The 20,939-nt window shown below is 48.4% G+C and overlaps 1 protein-coding gene across 4 annotated transcripts in view; it reads left to right on the top strand.

The window, feature by feature from the left end:
• PPP1R12B (protein phosphatase 1 regulatory subunit 12B) overlaps positions 1-20,939 on the top strand; it is a 126,250-nt gene that overhangs the window by 64,521 nt on the left and 40,790 nt on the right. For all 4 annotated transcript variants that reach the window (XM_064472229.1, XM_064472230.1, XM_064472231.1 and 1 more), the window contains 5 exons: positions 11,413-11,503; positions 11,959-12,129; positions 12,864-13,047; positions 13,606-13,718; positions 16,087-16,131. In XM_064472229.1, the coding sequence (XP_064328299.1) occupies positions 11,413-11,503; positions 11,959-12,129; positions 12,864-13,047; positions 13,606-13,718; positions 16,087-16,131 (604 nt within the window). The remainder of the gene's footprint in view (positions 1-11,412; positions 11,504-11,958; positions 12,130-12,863; positions 13,048-13,605; positions 13,719-16,086; positions 16,132-20,939) is intronic.

Below are 20,939 nucleotides of genomic sequence, written 5' to 3'. Positions count from 1 at the left end.
CAAAAGATGCTCCCGGTGCAAAGTGCGATTGTGCAAAAGAGGACAGAGCGAGTATTGTGCTTTCAGTTCACACTTCGACCGTTTCACAACAGTATCTCCATTTTGGCAAGCCCAGAATCGAGTTGCAAAAGCTTTAGATTTTTTTCCCTGGAGAAGTGGGCTCCGCAAAACCCACCAGACTTTTGGCACTGTCTGCAGACAGGGAACGTGACTGTGATAGTACTTGTAGATGCCCGAAAGAGCATCTATTAATATTACTGCATTGGCATTTATTGCCAAATCAGTTTCTAAAAATAATATAGAAGATCTGTTTAAGTCTCCTGCATTTTTATTAAAGAACCATCTCCTGTGAATGATGGTAATGTAAAGAGAAACACCAGAAAATTCCTCCCACCTTTAATTGATGCTTTGGCACTGCTGAGAGGGGAAAAAAGCACCGCAATGATGCTTTGTGCTTGTGGGTGGAGGAAACCTCATTTACGAATGTATGTTCCAACAGCAGGATATACTGACTGGGGAACTGCCTGTGCAGTTTGAACTAGGAAACATGGACCTGGAGAAACAGGAGAGGTCACCTAAATGGGGAAAGCTTATTTTGGAAGGAGACCAATACCAGTAAAACAAAATAAAAAAGGAAAATGGCAAACAGTTGTCAGGGAAGCGCTGTATGGATTTCAGTTCCCACCGGCAGCTGTTGCAGTAGCATTTGGTCTGCTTCAGTGTTTCCAAAGCTCCAGCTTTCTCTTAGCAACAAAAACATAAACAAGCTTATCATCTAATATTAGATCACAGGGATGTCTTCTAACTTGTGGCCTTAAATTATCTGCATGAAGCCAAAAGGTTAAAGCAGAAGAGACTGCTAGGTCTGGGGAGGAACAGCTCGCAGGGTGCTCGAGTGCTGCTTTGCATCCTTTGGTGACCAACAAGCCTTACCCTGGCCCAGCGTAGCGTTTCCTCCGCGGTGTTTTAGCTGCTGCTGTTTGCCAGCTAAATCGGCCAGCAAACGCTCCAGTGGCTGGGAAATAGCGTGAATCATGCCTCACATCGTTACAAAGGAGAGGAGGAGCAGAAAAGAAGGCAGCGGGGGAGGCGTCCGCTTGGAGGAGTGCGGTGCAGTCTGGCTACCTGCACGGACCGTGGCAGGTCGCTGCCTGGTGTTCGAGCCATATGTCTCGGACGTTCAGCCAAGCTGCTGCCGTGCATATTTACATGTACCCAGCTGCACGTTCGGCCTCCCGTAATTCCGCTGCAGCACTGCAGTGTGCTGATGCTGAGAGGCTGGAAACCTGCCACCTTCCAGAGTCAGTATTTTTGCCAGGCCATTTCTTTTTCTTTTTCATGGGAATTCTGGAGCCACCGATGAGCGTCGCTGTTTGGCCATTTTGATGATCTCCTGCCAGTGTCAAATTGCTTCACGTTGTAAATGCATTTGTCCAGCTGAACTCAAACCAGCGCTGGCGCTGCTAAGGGTGAATTATAAGCGCGTGGGTTCTGTGCCTTCAGCATCTCACGTAGGCCCTGCTCTCCCTGGTGCAAAACCAAGGGTCTTTGGGTTTCCACTTGGTGCGAGCAGGTGGCGGGGACTCCGGCCGGGGGGTCTTGTTGGTTGCAGCGCGCTGCTGGATTATCCACCGTCATCCGGGATGACAGCGGCCTCTAGTGCTGCTGAAAGCTCCTTCGCAAAGTTCACCTGTGACCTTATCCGTGTGGTTTTGGTGCAGGGCTCTGGGGCCACATCTCCTCCCGGGAGCCCCGCGCCGCAGCCCCTTCGAGAGCGCTCCGCGTGCGGCACGGCTCCCTGCGTGCTGGCGGCTGCGTGGGGCCGGGGCGCCTGCGGCAGACCTTGCCCGCTGGAACGTGGCTTGTGCTGTGAGGGATCTGGTGCGGAAAGCGAGGTCTGGGCGTCTGGGTCTCGCTGGAGCCTTTCATACGGTGTGAAAGCTTTGGTTCCCAGGACAGACGGAAAGGCAGCCCGCAGCTCATGGTTAGCTGTCACGCGGGGTAGGACAAGCTTTGCCCGAGAACTTCTGCAAGTCTGTGCTCTCAGTTGTGTGACCGGTTTAAAAGGACACTCCTGAATTTGAAATCTGCCCTGCTTCGTTAAGAATTAGGGTTTTAATTCGTCCTTCCTCTTTTTTTCCCCTCCAGCCGCTTTGTTTATACAATTTCATTCTGCAGTTGTATTTGTTCTTCCTGTTCCTCAGGAAGGTTCCAGCAAGGTGGTAGCACTTGCCATCAGGCAAGCTGTTAGAGACAGGAAACACGTCTCTCTTTTTGCCTCATTTTTTTTAATGTACTCTGACCAGTTTTTCAGATAAATCAAGAAGAGTGGGGTGGGCTGCTTTTCCCAGCCGCTCTGGGGCTGACGGCTGTGCTCAGCCCGACTTCTTGCCCCCTAAATGTCCCCTAGAAATTTTTTTCACATGGAAGTTCACCGACGTGCAAGGTAAATGTGCCTAGCAAACATTTCTCTTTTCTGCTTCATTCCCAAGAGGAATTTATTTTTCATTCTTCGTTCCATCATTCTAAGGATCCAGCTGCTATTCATAGTAGCATATATTAATAATATATTAATAACTGAATCCTCCTCCACCAGTACTGTTAGATGAACAATTTTTGGCAAGTCCTTTTACCTCGTGATTCTCGTCCTGTCCAAATTCAGACCATGACTCCTCTAGGGTGAATGCGAATGCCCGATACGTCCGTTAACACTTATTATCTGACAAGAAATAAGGAACTCTGATCTCTGTAAAAGTTAAACTACGGGATTTGCATTCAAGGGGTATTTAAATGTCACTTGAGAGGAACTGGTAGAAAAAGCTGTGAGCGTTGTCTCACAACCTCCCTGGGGTTTTTTTCAGTAGTATGTGACTCTCTAATCCTTATCACTGGCTGATGTAAAGCTGAGTGGTCTAAATTCTCCTGGGAAAGGTCCCTGGGAAGCAGGGCGGGGTGGGGGTACCCGTGCAAAGCACGGCTGCAGGGGACAGGTTCCCAGCCACGCTGCAGGGCGGGCGACAAAAAGCGAAGAGGTCTCTCTCGTGTGAAGAACTGAACAATCATCTGGCACCTGCTGTTGAAAGCATTTATCTGCCATGCTTCGGCAGTTAATCTCTTTCAGATAAAGTTGTCCTTTTTTTAAAAGGCTGCCGGTGCAGATGACGCGGGAGGGCAGGAATTCTGTTGGCCACCGCCTCGTCCATGTTGGGAAGAGGCGAGATTGATCTTGCTGTATCAGAAATCAGGCTGCGTGTTTATTTAGAAAAAGTTGGAGGTGTGGGATGGGGGTCACTGCTGCTGAGCCTTGTTTCCTGTAAAGAAGGCGAGCAGGTGTGCTGCTGCGTGCTCAGCTGCCGACTGACTTCATCCAGTGTTCGGCGGGGGGGGTATTTTGGCATTTGCTTTGGGCGGAGGCGCCCGGGCCGTAGGTTGGCCTGCTAACTCAGAGCAGGAATATATGCGGGACCCTCCAGGAATGGCCAAGGAACTGAAGCAGGCACCACTTGAGCTAACCAATGTAAAAGAACTGCAGCTCGACAGCACGGAGCAAGCGGAAGGTAAAACTGCCTTTCCCCATCCCCGTCTACGTGCAAAATTTGTGAGCAATTCCCCTGTACTTACTAATTGTAACCACTGACATGTTTCCCGTATCTAATCCTTGTGTCTAACGGCGAGTTCTGCCGCCGCGGCTCCAGTTCCGTCTGGGTACCGTTACCTGGATGTTCAGGGTATGGGCGTTCGCTAACTTCGACACGTTCCAATACTTTTCTGTGTCCAAAAATGGCCGTTAAACAAATGAGATAGCACTACCCAGAATATTTGTGGAGGTACTGTGTGACGGTACGGCTCGGAGCTGATGTAGCACAGAATCAGCTATTCTGTTAAATTCTTTGCTCCACAGCACCGACCCGTGGATGTTACAGGTGGAGAAGCCAGGGAAGCCGGGTAGCCACCCCGGGATTTCTACAGGAAAAGTTTTTGAGCAAACGTAACAAATCTCCTATCCGTGAGAACAGCGGCCACTTGAACTAAAGCCACTGCCACATGCTACGAACTTGCAGTCTTAGCTCAGTAGGAAATGGAAACCTTTTATATGTTATTTATATTCTGTGATGTTTTTCCGTAATTCAGCTGGGGCTGGTTCATGATTGTCTTCCTTGAAACTGCTCGGGCACCCCTTCGGAGGCTGCTTCCACGAGGTGGCGGTCGAAGGCTGCTTGGCTGTTCTTGCCAAGTGAGCATTTCTCCAAAGGTTTATCGAGTTCAATAGCTGAATCGTCTTTATCATCATCAAGTTTTGATTTTATTTTATTTTTTACTTGCAAAAGGCGATTTCCCAAGTATTTAGATTTTTGCCGAGTGCTTTCCCAGCCCCCCCAGGGATTCCCTGCCCTCTTTCAGGGCTCGCTTTTGGGAAAGCTGTAATAGGTCTGCTTGAGGTTGTTTAAAATGTCAAACGGTATTGGCTCACTTGAAAATGAGAAAGAGGAATGCTGACAGAGGCAGGGCACTCGCATCTCTGCCTTCATTCCGTTCATCAGCTGGCGGGAGGTGGAGTTGCATCCCGCTCTGTTTCATGCAGCATTTTTTTTGATGCGAAGGTTCATCCCCTGAGGACTGCAGAGAGCCGTGCGCGTTGCTCCCTGACGCAGTGACACGCTGCTCCGCGTCGTGCGTGGGCACCTGATGTCCCGTGCTGACCACAAACCAGTTTCAGAATATCCCAGCCTGGAAAGCTTTGCTCTTGTGCCAGTCGCAACTAATGCGTTCGATAACTGAGGAGAAGTTTGGCAGGGAAAAGGCGTTGCTGGCTTCCCTCGGTCTGTGCTTGCAGCACTCTCTGCTTTTCTCTTGAAAAAAAAATTCCTGGATTTTTTGTTGGTTTGTTTTTAAACAAGTATATTTTCCCCTTTTTCTGGAAGAACTCTAAAGGTCGAGGGTCACAGCAGCAGCAAGCCTCCAGACGAGGCAGCCAGCCTAAGGAACGTGATCGCTGTGATGTTTGTTGCCTTTTCACTTTCTACCATGATGCTGAGTGGCGTTAATTAATGCAAAGGGACAACACTGATCGTTTAAAAGCCTCCAATCTCCGCGCCGTCTCCCCCAGCCGCAAACTTTGAGTTCTCAGTAGGTACCGATGGTGTATTCCCCTCTTCTGGCAGCGGAGGTAGAGCGGCTGGGGCTGGGGGCGAGCGGGGCCGCGTGGCGCGGTAGCGCCCACCTGCAGAGGACGCGCGCCGAGCTGGCGCTGAGCGAGCGCCGCGCAAAAGCAGCAGCTCCCCTTCCTGAAGGGCACGCGGAGAGGTGAGCGCGGGCAGGTGGGAGAGCACAGGCAGCGTCGTCAGGAGCCGTATGATGGGAAGTACTCCTGGAGCATCAGCTGCCATACGTGTAACCTCAACCCATTGTAAACATCACATCAAAGCGCGAGTTTCGAGGAGGGATAAAGGGTACTTGTTGTTTTGATTAACGAGTGACAAAGATCACAAGTCTCTTAATCTCTCGGATCAGCACCTGAACGTGTCGAGCAAAGCAAAGCTGTTGCGAATGAAGAATTTAATCTCTTGTAGCTTGTTAAGCTGCTAATCATACTGTAAATAGATGATTGAAATTCAGACATTTAAACTTTCATGAGTTGAGAATTCACGGTCCAGATTGAAACACAGTGACAGCTCACAACAGCCAGGACTCGCTTGAGAGAGGAGAGCAAAGGCCTGAATATAGCGACTGCTCGGCAGAGCCTTTCTGAGCCAGCTGTGAAACACTTTGAGAGCATGATCCTGAAATCTTGCTATCCCTCTGCCCTCAGCTTATTTAATAGCTCGGCACTGTCTGGCTGTCTCCGCTCTCATTCCCAGCTCCAGCACTCGCGGGGTCTGACGGGTCGCCCTTCTCCCCTGCCTGCTGAATGGTCTCAAATTCTAGTCAGCCAACGATTCGTGGCCGTTCCTCTGAGCGTTCCCAGGTGCGGTGGGCCGAGGCATAGGGCATGTTAGCGCAGGGACGCACACAGTGAAGCGCTGAAACCTGTTGCTTGCTTGGATGGGAGAGCAGGAAAGTTTCTTTTTTCTGACAGTTTCCGCGTAGTTGTCAGCGATTGACGTGCTGCCGGGTACATACTTAAGGAATTGTATTTTGGGAACTGCTGTCAGCATTGTCGCCTCCAAAGCTTGCGCTTGCTTCTCTTCCCTCCCCCAGCTTAGAGATAGTCTTAGCCAGTGGCAAATTTCCAGTTTGTAGGAATGCATCGCCGGGATGCTGTACTTTTCCAGTTATTTCCAGGAGAACAGTATCAGTACTTGAGGCTTTTGCTGGGGGTTATTTTCTGCCTGCCTCTTTTCTCTGTGTGTGTATATATTTATGTGTGCATATATGTATGTATGAGAGAGAGATTTGCACGGTAAGTATTTTTGAAATTACTGCAGCGTTTGGGAAAGCGGGATTGCACTCTGAAGAAGGGCTATTCCAAGCGTTTTAGAGTCCGACTATCCGTATGGCTATCCCATATGCTGAATGCGCCTTCTTGCGCGCAGGAAGCCAAACCTGTGCCGGGCTCCCCTTACGCCTGTTACCCGGAGCCAGAACAACTGTAAGTCTGTCCTAGCTTCCAAGAAAACTGTCACTATAGTTTTTAGTCTAGTGAATGTGGTTCTGGGTCACTCCTAAACTAGAAAGAGAATTTGGGCTGAGATGAGAGGAGTCAGAGAGGGCCAGGGGAGCGGTGCCTGCCCACGGCACGCTTCCCTCTACAAGAGCTGCGTCAAGCATCGCCCCAGTTCTCGACCACCAGTGCCGCGTTTGCAGACGCCACACGCCCTGCAGTTGCTGCCTGCCAACTCGTGTTGTTACTGCGCTTGCTGCAGGAGCGTGGGTTCATTGGAGAGGGAGCTGGTGGAGGCGGGGGGAGCCCATCGTGGCCTGCCGCAGCTCGTGGCGGGGTGCGTCCCAGGTTTCGGTGCGCTGCAGCACGATGAAACGCCTCAAATCCGCTTTGACAAAAGGGCAGCTCTGGCATTTAAGAAACGTTTAGCTTCCAAATTTGTTGCCAAGTTTTGACTCAGGTAGGCGAGTGTGGTTTAGGTGAGTGCTTTCCCAGTGCTGGGTCGCCGAAGTGTGAGAACTGAAAGCTTCAGAAGCTTTACAGACCCGTGGCGTTCCCTCTGGGGCTGGCTGGTGGTGTTCTGCCGAAGGGCTCTGCGTGGTGGCGGATGGCGTTTGCCACAAGCGCTTGGAGGAGTTCAGGAGCGGGACCAGCATTGTAAAAAGCTCGTCGGAAGTTTCTGTGTTTCTTGGAGAAATGGATTGTCTGTTCTTGCTGCCTGCGCGCCAGTTAACAGGGGTTTGTCATTTCTTTTTCTGCATCGTTTACCCTGTACTTGGGAGGGGGGGGTCTCTCCACAGTATGGTGGGGTTTTTTTGTCTGTGGCGCAGGTTCTCCAACACACAGATTTGCTCCTGTAGGCTTGGTTTACCAGCTTGTATACCCAGGCTTCCTATTGCCCTGTTCTGAATCTCCCCTTCTGGCAGTATTTTATTGCAGCTCCCTCCTTTGCCTTGAGGTGGTGATGGTGACGATGAGCAGTTGGGATCCATCTTTGTGTTGCACCACCCTGACTAGTCGAGTTAACAGAAAAATAGGTGTTTTCCTGAAAATAGGAAGAATTAAGTGGGCACCAGATTCATCATTCAGTTCCCAGCTTCTTTCTAGCTAATGCGCAAATCAAAAGGTTGTCGCGCTCTCGTGGCAGCGGGACACACTTGTCCCTGTCTCTGGGAACTATAAACTTCGGCAGTGTTTTTGCTGACTCTCACGTACGCATCTCCAACAATTTATATTCTGCTGCTTGTACTCGCAACCAAAACTCGGGGAAAAAATCTGGTCTGCTTTATGCGTGCCTTGAGCTTGGCATGACGGCTGCTCTTATTTCATGTAGCTCAGAGAAAGCTTATTGCAAGAAAACACAACGCACAGGACCATTTCTTTGGAGATCTGCTTAGATCATGTGGTATTTGCTTGGATTAATAGGATTACATAGATACTGCGCTTCAGCAAGCGACATGTTAATGGAAACGTAATTAAAAACTCTGTGGATTGTTTACAGACCGCCTCGTACCCCATTTGCTGCCTGTCCCCTGCAGCTTGCTGTGATCTGCAAGTTTTCTGCTTGGAGAGCAGCGTATTGCTCTCCTCTGTCATCCAGCCCAGCTGTGCTTTGTGGCTGCATCGGACTCGCCATCTCCTTTCGGTGAATTTGTTCTCTCTTTCTTTCTTCCATCCCATTTAGCACAGTCAGGGCTCTTAAAATTCGGCTTGTAAGCAAAGTGAAGCATCACCTAAAATTGTAAAATCTGTCTTTTATCCCTCTTCCCTCCCCAAAAGAAAAAAAAAAAAACCACACACAAAAAAACCCCAAGTAGAGCAAAACCATAATTGAATCGCCAGCAGGTGTGGTGTCTCCTCTTCGCATCTGAAATATTCACCGCACGGCCGCCACCTTCCATCGCCAGGAAAAGGCTGTAGCTGCTTACTTGGAGAAACCGGCTGTGTCACTGTGCAGTGGCTCTGCGACTTGTTTCAGAAAATGCAGTTATCTCATGCTTGTAGAATGGCTTTGGGTGAGCTCCAAGAAGCGGGGAATTGTGTAAATGGAAAGAACCCAAAAGTTAGCAATCGATAAAGGCTGCAGCCCAAACTGAGCCACTCTGACTTGCAAAATGCGCTTGTCTGAAGATTAAATCACTGTTACAGGTTGGACACCCAAAACTGCTAACGATGTTTTAACATATTCCTAATTTTTTATAAATTCTGGGAAAGCAGAGGAGGAAAGCCTGGGAGGATGACGGGGTAGGAGACACCGAACGGCTGTTCTCGTGCTGCGTGCGTACGCTCCCGGACACGGGGCTGCAGCGAAGCACTGGTGCGAGGGGAATCCTGCAGCCCTGCTCTCCTGACCCTGCCGCAGAGCCCTCCGCACGGCTCAGCAGCAGCGTGCCCGGCCTCCCGCCCGCGGCTGATGCCGACCTCTTCTCCGCGGATTTGCCTGTTTTTGAAACTACTCTGAAAACCTGTTTTGTCCTCCCTCACGTCCTGGGGCAGGGAGTTCGCTGTTATGCCATTCTGTGCAAAAGCACTTCGGCCGCTGTAAGCGGGACCCCGCGCTGCTCACACGTACCGGGAGCCCACGGCGTACGGCTGTGGTGTGAGCTGAATTCCCCCTTGGGCAAAGGCAGGTCTCATCTTTCCTCTTATTCCCATCGTATGTATGCAGCTCCTATATCTGTGTCCTCGCTGCAGAGTGAGAGACGTGAATTCCACTGATTCAAAGCTGTTGCAGTGAGATGTCCACCTTACTTAGCGACAGATTTACCTGGGGCTTATGTTTCGGGATCTTTTTTTTTTTTTTTTTACACTACTGCTCTGAGTTTAATTTGCAGTATATTTTGCAAATGCTTGTTCCTGTAGGTGGCTTATTACTTCTGAACAATGAGCAAACAGCAGCTATTCTACTTGTGTCAGAAGCTGCAGAAAATGCTTATTGTTTCCTTAATGTGCCATTACGTGGGTAGCACGTACGCACGGCATAGAGGGGAGCAGAAGAGGACTACTTGTCTGCAGAAGTAGGACTTGCACAGCTCTCATTCATCAAACAGCAGCTTTTTTTTCTTCATGAAACAGCAAATTCCTGGGAGGCAATCATCCCTCTGAATTTCAGGCGCTTCCCGTGTTGGCGTATCCGTCACAGCTAGTGTGTCTGGATAATCAATGGGAAGCAGCGAGCTCCTCTGCAACGCGTTCACATGATCTGCGTTGGAGGCTCTTTCTGAAGGTGATAAATCGCACCCTGGAAGTGCAGCTCAGCGAGCCTGGCCAGCTCGGGTGTAGACATCTCCATTGTAGCCAGCTCCCAGAGCACGATTCATCTCCTCCAGAAGCCCGCAGTACCGGCATCTCCAGCAGAGCCGATCGATCCTTCTCACTCTGGTAGTCTCTGGAGACCAGGGGAGTTCGGGGCATGATTTATCAGGTCAAATACTTACACCAGTTTTAGGTGAGAAGACTCTCACGTGTGCCCCACCGACACGTGAAGTGGGCGGTGACCACCTCCCGTGGCCGTGCCTCCAGGTGGCCCGAGGAACCCCCCGTTGCGGGGTGTCTGAGGGCTGGAGGCCAGTCTGTGTTTGGCTGCACACCTAGATCGGCGCTGAACGCAAGGTCGTGATAAAAGCCGTCACGGGAGATGATTTTAGAATGATCCAGGTTTTCTGATTCCTTGAGGTTTTGTCACAGTGCAGCAAAGTTAGTGATCTTTCTAATAAATGTCTTAACTTGCTGGATCAGATGCGAAATCTGTTCAGCCTGTTACCGTTTCCATGAAAGTGGTCTGTAGCGGGGAGCCAGGAAAAGAGTCCAAGGTCACATAAGCATATTCCTCAGTAGATCTTAATCCCTCACTAATTATTCTTTGAATGTTTGTAGATCTTTGATACCCTGTTAACCTGTGGCAGTGATAGAAAGAACCTGCCATTTCAGGCACCCTCATCCTCGCACGCTGAGACAGTGTTAAGGATCATTCCCCGTTAGCCAGGCCGAAGAGTCCCATCTGATTAATCTTCCCGAAGATGGAAGCCCCTCCACCGACGCGGACGCCAGACTGGCCGCTGTGCGATCCCCGACTGCGGGAGCGCTGCCGAATTCCTCTCCAGTTCCTCCACCGTGAAAGCCAGTGCAGAGAGTTCAGTTTATGTATTTTCATGTGTGTAATTCTTCTGAAATCTCCCCAGTTTGATGAAATCTAGTGGTGACCCAACTCTGTATATTAACTGTGTGGTTTTCAGTGTTAAGGGCCTCTGTTTACTCCAGCGTGTGAAGGTCCTTTCTTTATTTTCATAGCGTTTTTCAAGGTGTTTTGTCTTTACAAGATGCCTGCAGTTCAGCCGGTTCCTGGCATGATGGATTTCATATTGATGAAGGCAGCAGATTGCAGGAATATGATCATAAATATAATGACAAGAAGGAGGGTCAGAGGAAGGTGCCAGTGCAGGATTTCTGTTCCTGACATCTTTATCTGAATGAGAGGTGGTTTGGATTTTTTTCCCCCCCAATGACGCAATCAGACAAGGAATGGGGCAAATACCATACTAAATAGTTGCGCTGGTTTTTTTTACAGAACATGTCTGACACTAAAGAGTTTATCTAGAGACTCTATGGAGAGCGTAATGCGAGTATATTTGTATCATACGCTTGTAGGAAAGTTTTCCCAAAGCAGAAGATGACAGTAGTCTTGGTAGATGGAGCTAGAATGATTTTTGTCCCTATGAAAGAGAATATCTCAGTTCAAGAGCTCACACAACCAGGAAGGCAGAGCATCTGGTTTTATTTTAACCTCTTCTGCCCTCTTTTTCTCTTTTCAGGTCATATCTGACTCCGGTGCGGGATGAGGAAGCAGAGTCACTGAGGAAGGCACGATCCAGGCAGGCCCGGCAGACTCGCAGGTCTACACAGGTAAAGAATGGAAACGCTCATGTTTGTGTGTAGGATGGAGAGCGCTGATGTATAGAGGGGCAAGGTTTTTCTTCTGCTCTATTTTACTGTTCGGGACGAGGGGCCTGTCTGCTCTCACACTGCACTGGAGAGGTTCTGGCAACGTTCCTGCGCACAGTTATTGCAGAATTCACCCCCCATCGTACACGAGTTAGATTTCAACATTCACGTTTCTGCAGTGTACCTGCCTTTTGGTTTGGAGCTCGATCGCGCATATTTGGGTTTGTTTGGAGTCAGTGAGTAGGCTGGTACACTGGGAAATGTGCTGAGGGCAAGAGAATTCTTTTATTTCTGGTAGCACAGAGGTGGAACATTAGCCGGGCAGGTATAAGCCTGCTGGGCATTTTAAACGGATCTGGAAGACTTGAAATCTAATTGCATAAATTTAAAAATTCTCTCTTTTATTTTCTCCCCAGGGTGTGACACTGACAGACCTTCAGGAGGCAGAGCGAACCTTCAGCCGGTCTCGGGCAGAGCGGCAAGCTCAGGAACAGCAAAGCGAGAAAGCTGAGAGCGCTGAGCCCGCTGAGGACAGCAGCGAGAGGCAGGAGACCCGGTCGCGGTGGAGCAGAAATACAGACGAGGAGGTGATCCTCCTGGCCTCGCTTCCCATTGTTTCAGAGTTAATGAAACCATTTAGGATATCTGAGATCAGGAGAAATTCTTTTTGGGGGTGTCTGTTTATTTTAAGGGGGGCAGACTTGCTGGAAAGAAGGAATACTGAGGAGTACTACCTCGCCTCAGCGATCCGCACGAGCGATGTGGATATGTAGACGTGAGAGGTTGGCCGTTCCTTTGCTCTCCACTGGGAATTTCACTTTTCTGTCTCGTACCAAAAAATCAAACTGTGTAAATCACAGAAAGTGGAATGAGCGGGCTAATGATAGAGCTGTGGCCTGGATCCATCCTTGCTGTGCAGGCTGGACTTGGGCTTCGTGTTCGCATTTTTCCACAGATGTTCTGTGCGTAATGGAAAGCCAGAGAGACCAGTTTTCTCCCCCTGCCATCACTTCTGGTTTTTTACTCTAAATCATTGGTTTCTATTAGATAACTTGTTTGTCCTGCTATTGGCAGCAGAGACAGAGAGATTGATCCCAGACTTCCCAGCAACGGGAGAGTGCTCTCACACCGGGGCTGCACGATGCTTTTAACATTCATCCCAGCCTGATGGAATGAACCTGATCTGGCAGACGGAGGTGGTCGCTTCCAGCAGCAGTGAAGAGAGCGTTGCACTCTTAAAAATTACCCAGTTCCCTGAAATCCCAAATCTGCTAGTTCCTCTTCACTCTACTAACTTTTTGTCATGGTTCATTGTTTACAGACTGTCTATCGGCGATTAAGGTGCCCGGTCCAACCAGACAAACCTACGACACCTGTGTCTCCTTCGACGTCGGCACCTCTCCTTTATACAAGTTCATACCTGACTCGAACAAATAAGTATCTAGGTCTTGACTCTGTGAATCCAGCAGACTTCAGAGGTGCCGCCACAGAGATGGAGAAAAATGGTATGTACCCAGGAGAATGAAGAACAGTCGAAGCTCAGGGATTTTAATGAGTTTTAGAACTTACAATGTGTACAGACAGAGAGAATCGGTTTGCTTGTTATTCTGAGGGGAGCAGTACGGGGAGCTGCCACCCCACAAATGTTCTTTGTTTAAATGGAAATGCTAATGCAGGATACAGCCTATTGCTTGTAACAGAGGGATAAAAGGATGTTTTCCATTTTGGATAAGTAAATGAGACAGTAATCCATGGCGCATTTAGATCCTAGAGCTGGGGGGAGTGATTCCCCGAGTACAGTTTGTCCTCAGAATAGGAGTAAGTCGGGACGATCTGGGGAGAGCTGAGAGCCAGGGTGACCTCTCTGGGCTCTGATAAAGGGAGGAGTGTGAGTAACCAGACGTAGTAGGGCACTGAGATTTCATTTCATTTGGTTTAATAACTCCTTTGTAATATAACACAAGCCAAGATGACCTTGATCAGCTTGAAAAGAACCCCAGTACCTTAGCAGAAGCACAGATGTAAATCACTGAAACCAAAGCAGTCTTTCTTTGCTTGGCCAGAGTGTGAAGATCAGGATTTAGACGACAGATCTCTGAACAAACAGTCAATCAGAGAGAGGCGGCGGCCAAAAGAGAGGCGAAGAGGCACCGGCATCATTTTCTCGACAAAAGATGTAAGTCTGAGTTCCTTAGAGAAACTCATTCTGTCATATTCAGGGTCAATTTCCTTCCAATTCCAAGCTTCAGATTTTCTTCCAAGTCAGTTGATTTCCCATTAGTCCTTCCCTCTCCAGCTCTGTTCCAGACTGGCACTTGGAAAGGGACCGCATCCCACTTTGGCCCCTGTGAAACCCAAACAGCAGGCTCTGGGAAGCCCGTTCTTGAGCCATAAATCAGTGTGATCCTTGAACTGTTGTGAAAGAGCCCACTTGGGAGAAGAGAGATTAGAAGTCTAGTTTCTATGGAAGAAGGAGGTCATGAGCTACTGGAAGTATTTTCAAATTCTTCCAAGCCCAAATTTGGCTACACTTTAGGCCCCCTGAAAGGAAGACAATGCAGAATAAAACCTGTGTCTGGATCCCGACCAGCACCAGAGAACACACACAGCATAAATGCTGAAGAACTGTCTGTATCGCGGTCATTTCTCTTAGTCCTGGTTTTAAAAGGATTTATTCAGTCTGAGGGAAGAAATCCAGCCCTCCAAACCTTGGTCAGAGACTCGGGTAGGAAAACAGATCACCTTTGCCAGTAGGAGAATAACTATTGTGAAATCATGGTTAAGTCTGCAACAACTCCAGTCCAGCCGTGGACATACACCCTTCTTCATACACCTCGGGTAGAGGCTTCCTGCACAATACAATGGAAGAAAACCCCAATGGTCTTCCCTTTGGCAACAGTAGATATGTTGAACATTTGGAGTTACAGACAAGTTGAACAGGGCCCTGCTGGAAACCTCAGAATTTCTATTGAAAGGCTTGCTGCAAACACCCACTTTTTATTATTTCCAAATGATTTTTACATTTTTTCACTTGCATGCCAAATGTAACATTTTGTTGTTGTTGTTGTTGTTTTAGTTAAATGCTTTACAGCTTGCCCAGTTGTCTACTGGATCATTGTAGCAGCATTACTAGCTTCAGAGCAGAAGGCAAATCACTTCTCAGAGTTTTAGTTCATTTCCCCATTGTCTCTATACAAAACTGCAGCTACAGCTTCTGAAATACCTTGAGTTCGATATGGAGTCAGATGTGATGCCGTGGTAGTCTGCCATTGCTCCGTGAGATCCTGGAGCTGTTAAAAAGAGGCTGTGTAAGTCCAGGATATCTGGGATAGGATCAGAATGGTTTGGGTCGGAAGGGACCTTTAGAGGCCATCCAGTCCAGCCCCCTGCCCTGAGCAGGGACATCTTCACCCAGACCAGGTTGCTCAGAGCCCCGTCCAGCCTGGCCTGGAATGTTCCCAGGGATGGGGCATCGACCACCTCTCGGGGCAACCTGGGACACGGTTTCACCACCCTCACTGTAAATAATTTGCTTCCTTCTATCCAGTCTGAATCTCCCCTCCTCTAGTTTAAAACCACCACCCCTTGTCCTGTCACAGCAGCCCTTGCTAAAGAGGTCACCCCCACCCTTCCCACAGCCCCCTTTAAGCGCTGGGAGGCCGCAATAAGGTCTCCCCACAGCCTTCTCATCCCCAGCCTGCACAACCCCAGCTCTCCCAGCCCGGCCTCGCAGCAGAGGGGCTCCAGCCCCCGGAGCATTTCTGTGCCCCCTCTGGCCCCGCTCCAACAGCCCCGTGTCTGTCCCACGCTGAGGAGCCCCGAGCTGGAGGCGGCGCTGCGGGGGGGTCTCACAGAGCGGGGCAGGGGGGCAGGACCCCCTCCCTCGCCCTGCTGCCCGCGCTGCCGGGGATGCAGCCCAGGGCACGGCCGGCTTCTGGGCTGCAAGAGCACATTGTTGGCTCGTGTGCAGCTTTTCACCCACCAGCACCCCCAAGTCCTTCTCCTTAGGGCTGCTCCCCACCCCTCCATCCCCCAGCCTGGGCTGGTAGCGGGCGCGGCCCCGACCTGGGCGCGGGGCCTTGTGCTTGGCCTTGTTGAACCTCTCGAGGGTCCCACAGACCCACCTCTCCAGCTTGTCCAGGTCACTGTGAATGACATGACTGTCTCCTGGAGTCTATTTGAAGTGGAAGATATTCTTTGAAAGTCAATATCATGTCAACATTTCAGGCATGCAGTCCTAACTGTCAGATTTGTCCCCTAAGTATATTAAGGAAATACTTCTGCTGACTCTTCAGGAGCATTCGAATTACAGTAGCTATCTCAAGAGAGTAATCCTGCCCCCTGCACCAAGATCTTCTAAATGGCCATTAGGTTACCAAACCCGGTCTGATAATCGGCCGAAAACATTGTCTAGGTGCTAGATTTCTTTTGGCAGAATTGTTCTTAGCTTTAACAGCAAATCACAAGCAATACGTTATCTTCCTCTGGTAAAAATTTTGTTGTCTCCAAGGCTGCCTAATTATATTGTTTGCTTTTTGTCCTAGGATGATGATGAAGTTGATGGAAATGAAGAAGTGAAGGAAACTCGGGTAAGTGAAAACATCTGTCTAAATAGTTGGTGTTTTGCTCTTGAGTGTTGGGGACAAGAAGTACTCTAATGGCTTCACTCTTGTATAAACAAGAGGTTCAGGCTCTGTTCAGGAGCTGCGTACGAACCGGGAGGTAGTTCTGAGTAGCAAATTGCTAACTGATTTCTTGTCTGAAAGATAAAAAATATCTGCAGGCTGGCCTAACTTCTAAAGCTGGCTCTTCGTGAGCTGTATAGGCAGTTCTCAAACCTGGAGGGACTGGAGCAGAAGCAGGGGTGAGCGCCTTACTGCGAGCGCTGTCAGAAGCGGCCACGGCTGGGGAGCGTGGCTGTCAGGTGTCCCGAGGAGCGAGCGTGACCTTGTGTCTCAGAATCACCCCGACGCTGCTGTTTTGGACAGTACGTTTTGTATTTCTAAAACCTGCACTCTTGTCTCCTCACGGATTTGTTTTCTTGCGGGAAATTGTCTTGGCAAGCAACACATCAGAGATTGTTCATTGTTCCCCTGTTCTTGCAATAGTCTCATTATCCTTCGAAGCCCTCTCTTTTCTTTTATAATAATTGTTGAGTCCTTCCAAATTGCCTTGGTTTCTTTTGGTTTTGTCTGTCTCTGTCTAAAACTCATTTGAGCATGACGTGACTTACTCTGACAATGTTAAAGCTAAATACATTTCCAAACTATAAAGGCATGACGTGCAAAACCTGGGAAAAATAGCAAATTGAAGGTTGCTTAGGGGTCAGCCTGCTTGTGAGACATTTAATCTTTGCCAGAAAATGTTGAATTAATGGTAGTCGTTCCACATACTTTGCAATTCGGTAGAGTGAGTGAAGCATCATTTTATTGAAAAGTCAGCTGGTTCTTGGCTGAAAATTTTTAGTAACGCTTTTCAGAGTATATTCTTGCTTTTCGTTTTGCGATACTCCCCCAAAATGGGGCAGAGTCACGGTGAGCCTTGTGGGGAGCAGAGACTCAGGTGGTGCTGGGGTGGCTCTTCCTTACACGTGCTTGTCTTCCAGCGTCAGCCTTTGCTTTCCCAGTGCTTACTTTGCAACGTGAAAAGCGGGATGTGCCTGCCCAGGGAAGCGCCACTGCTTCGGGCAGCCCGGCTCTTCCCACAGGAGTTTCTGTTCGTAGCAGAGCACGGCTTTGTTAAATCTTCCACCCTGTATGAAAGATTCAGCTGTTTGTCGTCCTCAAAACTGTTTTGACGTTTCTGCCGTCTCACAGTAAAACTGAAGCAGGGGTATTTTGTAATGTGTAAAAAGTAATAACGGGGACACCTTGTTTCCAGCAGTCATGTGTTGGACTTGCTGGGAATGTCTTGTTCTTCTGGGAAGTTGTCCCAGATTAGCTAAATTAAGACAAAAGAGGATCTGAGGCTGCAGGTTTGGAGGCTTCTTAGAATCTACTCCTAAAGTTGCTGAAAACTCTATTGAGCACAGTCCTCGCCACTCCTGTAAAGGGGTTCTGCACTTTGTAAGAGCCCACCATATGTTCCTGCCCAAAAACCCAGGGTCACCGAGTCTCTTACAATTAGTGATGCTGGTTTTCACCAAGTTAATGGCCAGGAATCCTTTTGGCTTGTACTTCCCACTGTTTCCTTGTGGCTTCCCACCTAATAGAGCAACATCCCTTCGGTTCCCTTGGCCCCTTTGCGCACGTGCTTTATGGCAACGTTCCATACACACCTCGCATACGATAGACCCTGGTTTAGACTCTCCTTCCACTTTGGTGCCGCTTTCCCATTCTCCCAGTTCTCCTGTTTTTATCCAGTCTCCATCTTCCTTACTGCTTGCCTCCTCCATCCTGTCATTTGACCACTCTTCCCCAGTTTATTTTACATCCAGATCAGACCGTTTCTGTCCTGCTAACTGGCCTTTGGTTTGGCAAGAGCCACAGAGCAGCTACTGGCTGTCAGTTCTAGTATCAAGCAGGACGTACAACTAATAATCATTAATTCATCAATAATAGTTCTAGAATGGCAGGTGCCACCATCAGAGTTGGGAACTTGAACACACTGAAGCGTCCCATTTTAGTTGCAGAACCCCAAAGACTCTCCTGCTGTGATCTGAGCTGTTATTTTTTCCCTCCAGTGTTTATATCTTGGCTGATACAAGAAAGGTTTTCATGAGAGCCAAAAATGGCCCTACTCAAATTCCCTCCTCCGAACTCCGCAGCACTGGAGTTTAGCAAAGGAAAGGTAGATGCAGTTTTTGAAAAAGGAGCAAATACATGTTGTTCTAATTCTCCGAAGCGGTTGAATTATTTTGGCTGAAACTGGGGAGCACCAGCGTGGGAAACCAGCCCAGACGCTTTGGCTGAGTTTTAGGCAACTGCGAGCAGTCTTGCAATAGGATGTGTCAGGCAACCTTCATATGTTTTGCTACCAGCCCCGCCTTTCTCCTTGTGATGCAGACTGCTTGGATGCATTGTGGAAACTTGGAAGAGCAGGGGAAGTTTTATTGTGGAATAAATGTTCAAGGGCACAAGGACTTGAGCTGGAAAAAGCCTCTGGGGAAGCAGCTTTAGGAGAGTTTGTTGCATGGTTCCACTGGGAAGGATAAGTAGAGGAAAGAGCCTTTGTTCAGTCTGAGGAAACCTGAGCTCAGAGCAGAGGTGGGGAAAAAAAAGAACTTTGGCCCCAGTCTAGTCTCTGTTTCTCAGAAATTAAAAATTGTGAGAGTCCAAAAGATTCCCATTAGCCATGCCAGCCTGAGCCCCGTGGGTAGGGTGGCGTTAGGAAGCCTTTCCTGCTCCCTGCGAGGCAGCGACTGGGAAATACCAGCGAGAATTCATTCGTGGTGGGGCCAGTGAGCACAAATACAACACAGTCAGTGCAGATATAGATCAGTCGCTCTGATTTGGGGTGCAGCGTTTGAAGGATTGTGGTGAAGACTGAAGAGACTGGTTCGATGTTACATGTTGGAGAGGGTTTTCCTTATTGCTGCCTCTTCTGGCTTTGACTTACAGCTGGCTTCCGCCATCGCTATTACACGGCAGGAGAAACTGGGGGCAAATTTTGGGGAAAAAGTGTATCTTAAATGACGTACCGTACCTTACAGAAATAGAAAAATGGACGTAATCACTTAAAGAATTTTATCTCCTTGCCTTTTTCTTTAGGGGCATGACAAATGTGCCTCACCCGTGTGTTAGATAGTTCACCAAGGGAAAGCTTTAAATACAGGGGAATGCATTGAGTGTCTTGTTGGTGAAGTAGCAATTTCTGGGCGGTAAAAGTGTCATAGAAAACATCTGTTCTCACGAAGAACTTCTAGGACAGTCTGTGTAGCACAGCATAAAACCCAGACACATTAATGGAATTAACTTTTATGCAGGAATAACACTGAAACGTACGACTACGGGTTACGATCACAGTGTATGAAACAGGCTCCATTCTCGTCTCCCTGTAGTTTGATTTACAAAACAGGAGTATTTTAAATTCTGCAAAACACTATTCAAGCCCGCTCTGTTTTGTTAATGCTGCATGTTCTGCCTAATTGCACTATTAACGTGAAATCACCAGATGCAACTGGATACTAATAAAATTAAATCTCTGTCTCAAAAGGACTGAATTCTAAGCTTGATTCCATGAATTCTAAGGCAAGGCCAATGAACTGGAAAATTCCTTTTGCAAACTAAATGTCTTCAATATTATAGAGTTTCAGAGTTATGACTTGGGCGCCCTGATTTTGGTATGTTCTGTTTCTCACCTACATTTTCGCTCTTAGTGGCATTTTATCTTCCACAGAGACTTCCAGTTTAGCTTTTGTAATCGTGCTGTTTATCTTTTTTAAAAAGATGGACCTGATAAACAACGAAAAGGTCAGAAATAGCTTTCGTTAGTGTTCTGTGACTTGTCGTGGCCAGACTGCATGCACTGGGAGCCCTAGGAGTCCGAGCAACTACCCCGGATCCCACCACTTCATCGCCCTCTTTCCCCGATGCAGCACGGGGCCGCGTGGGGCCGCGCAGGCTGAAGACGTGCCTGTGGACTGTCTTTTTAAGCTAAGGAGGGCTCCGAGTCCTCCACTTTCTGGACTCAGATTGCCAAATATGGTAAGGTATGTCTTCATGGGCTGCGCTGTTTTGCTGAGATACAAGGGGAAGTTGACTGCTAAAAGGGAACAAAATAGGTGAACTCCTTGCTAGCTGATAAGAAAGTAAAATCTTTGAATCTAGATAGCGCTATATGGTACTGTTCGTCCTATGCCTCATTGCTACGAGCCCAGGGTCCCCTTCTGGGGACTCAGGATGCAAGTATTTTTCCCCGGTTTTACCCTTGAATATTTACTTCTAGCATAGATGCAGTGTGATGTGGGAGAGAAGCCATCTGGCCCGCGGCCAAGGTAGCGTAGGTGGTACCATGTGTCACTTGTGTGACTATAGTTAAATTATAGAGCATTTAATTATGTGTAACGTAAGGCTGTGAGAGATTGGCTCTGTTTAGTCCTGTTTATAAACAAAATGCTATAATGAGTTGTGTATGCTGCAGGGAAAGGAGATCTTTAATACGTTTATAACTAGCAATACAAAGTTGAGTCTAAAATAGCAGAAAATTGCTGCAAGAGCATGAGCTAGCGTTTTGCCGTAGAGCTTTAAATATGGTGAAGAACAGTTTTGTTGTGTTCAGAGTGCCCTGGGTTCTTTGGGAGGTGGAGGGGGAAGGCATTACAGAGATTGAAATTCACTTTGCAAATATTTCTACAAAAGATTTTCACATCTGCACAGATGATTTGCCTCATGAGTTCTCCAGCCTAATAAGCTTGTGTTGGTGTTTCTTAACCTTAACGTTTTGGGAAGGGCATCAG

Source organism: Phalacrocorax carbo, chromosome 23 (assembly GCF_963921805.1).
Source record: "Phalacrocorax carbo chromosome 23, bPhaCar2.1, whole genome shotgun sequence".
Taxonomy (NCBI): Eukaryota; Metazoa; Chordata; class Aves; order Suliformes; family Phalacrocoracidae; genus Phalacrocorax; species Phalacrocorax carbo.
This window is presented reverse-complemented; position numbering and strand designations above follow the sequence as displayed.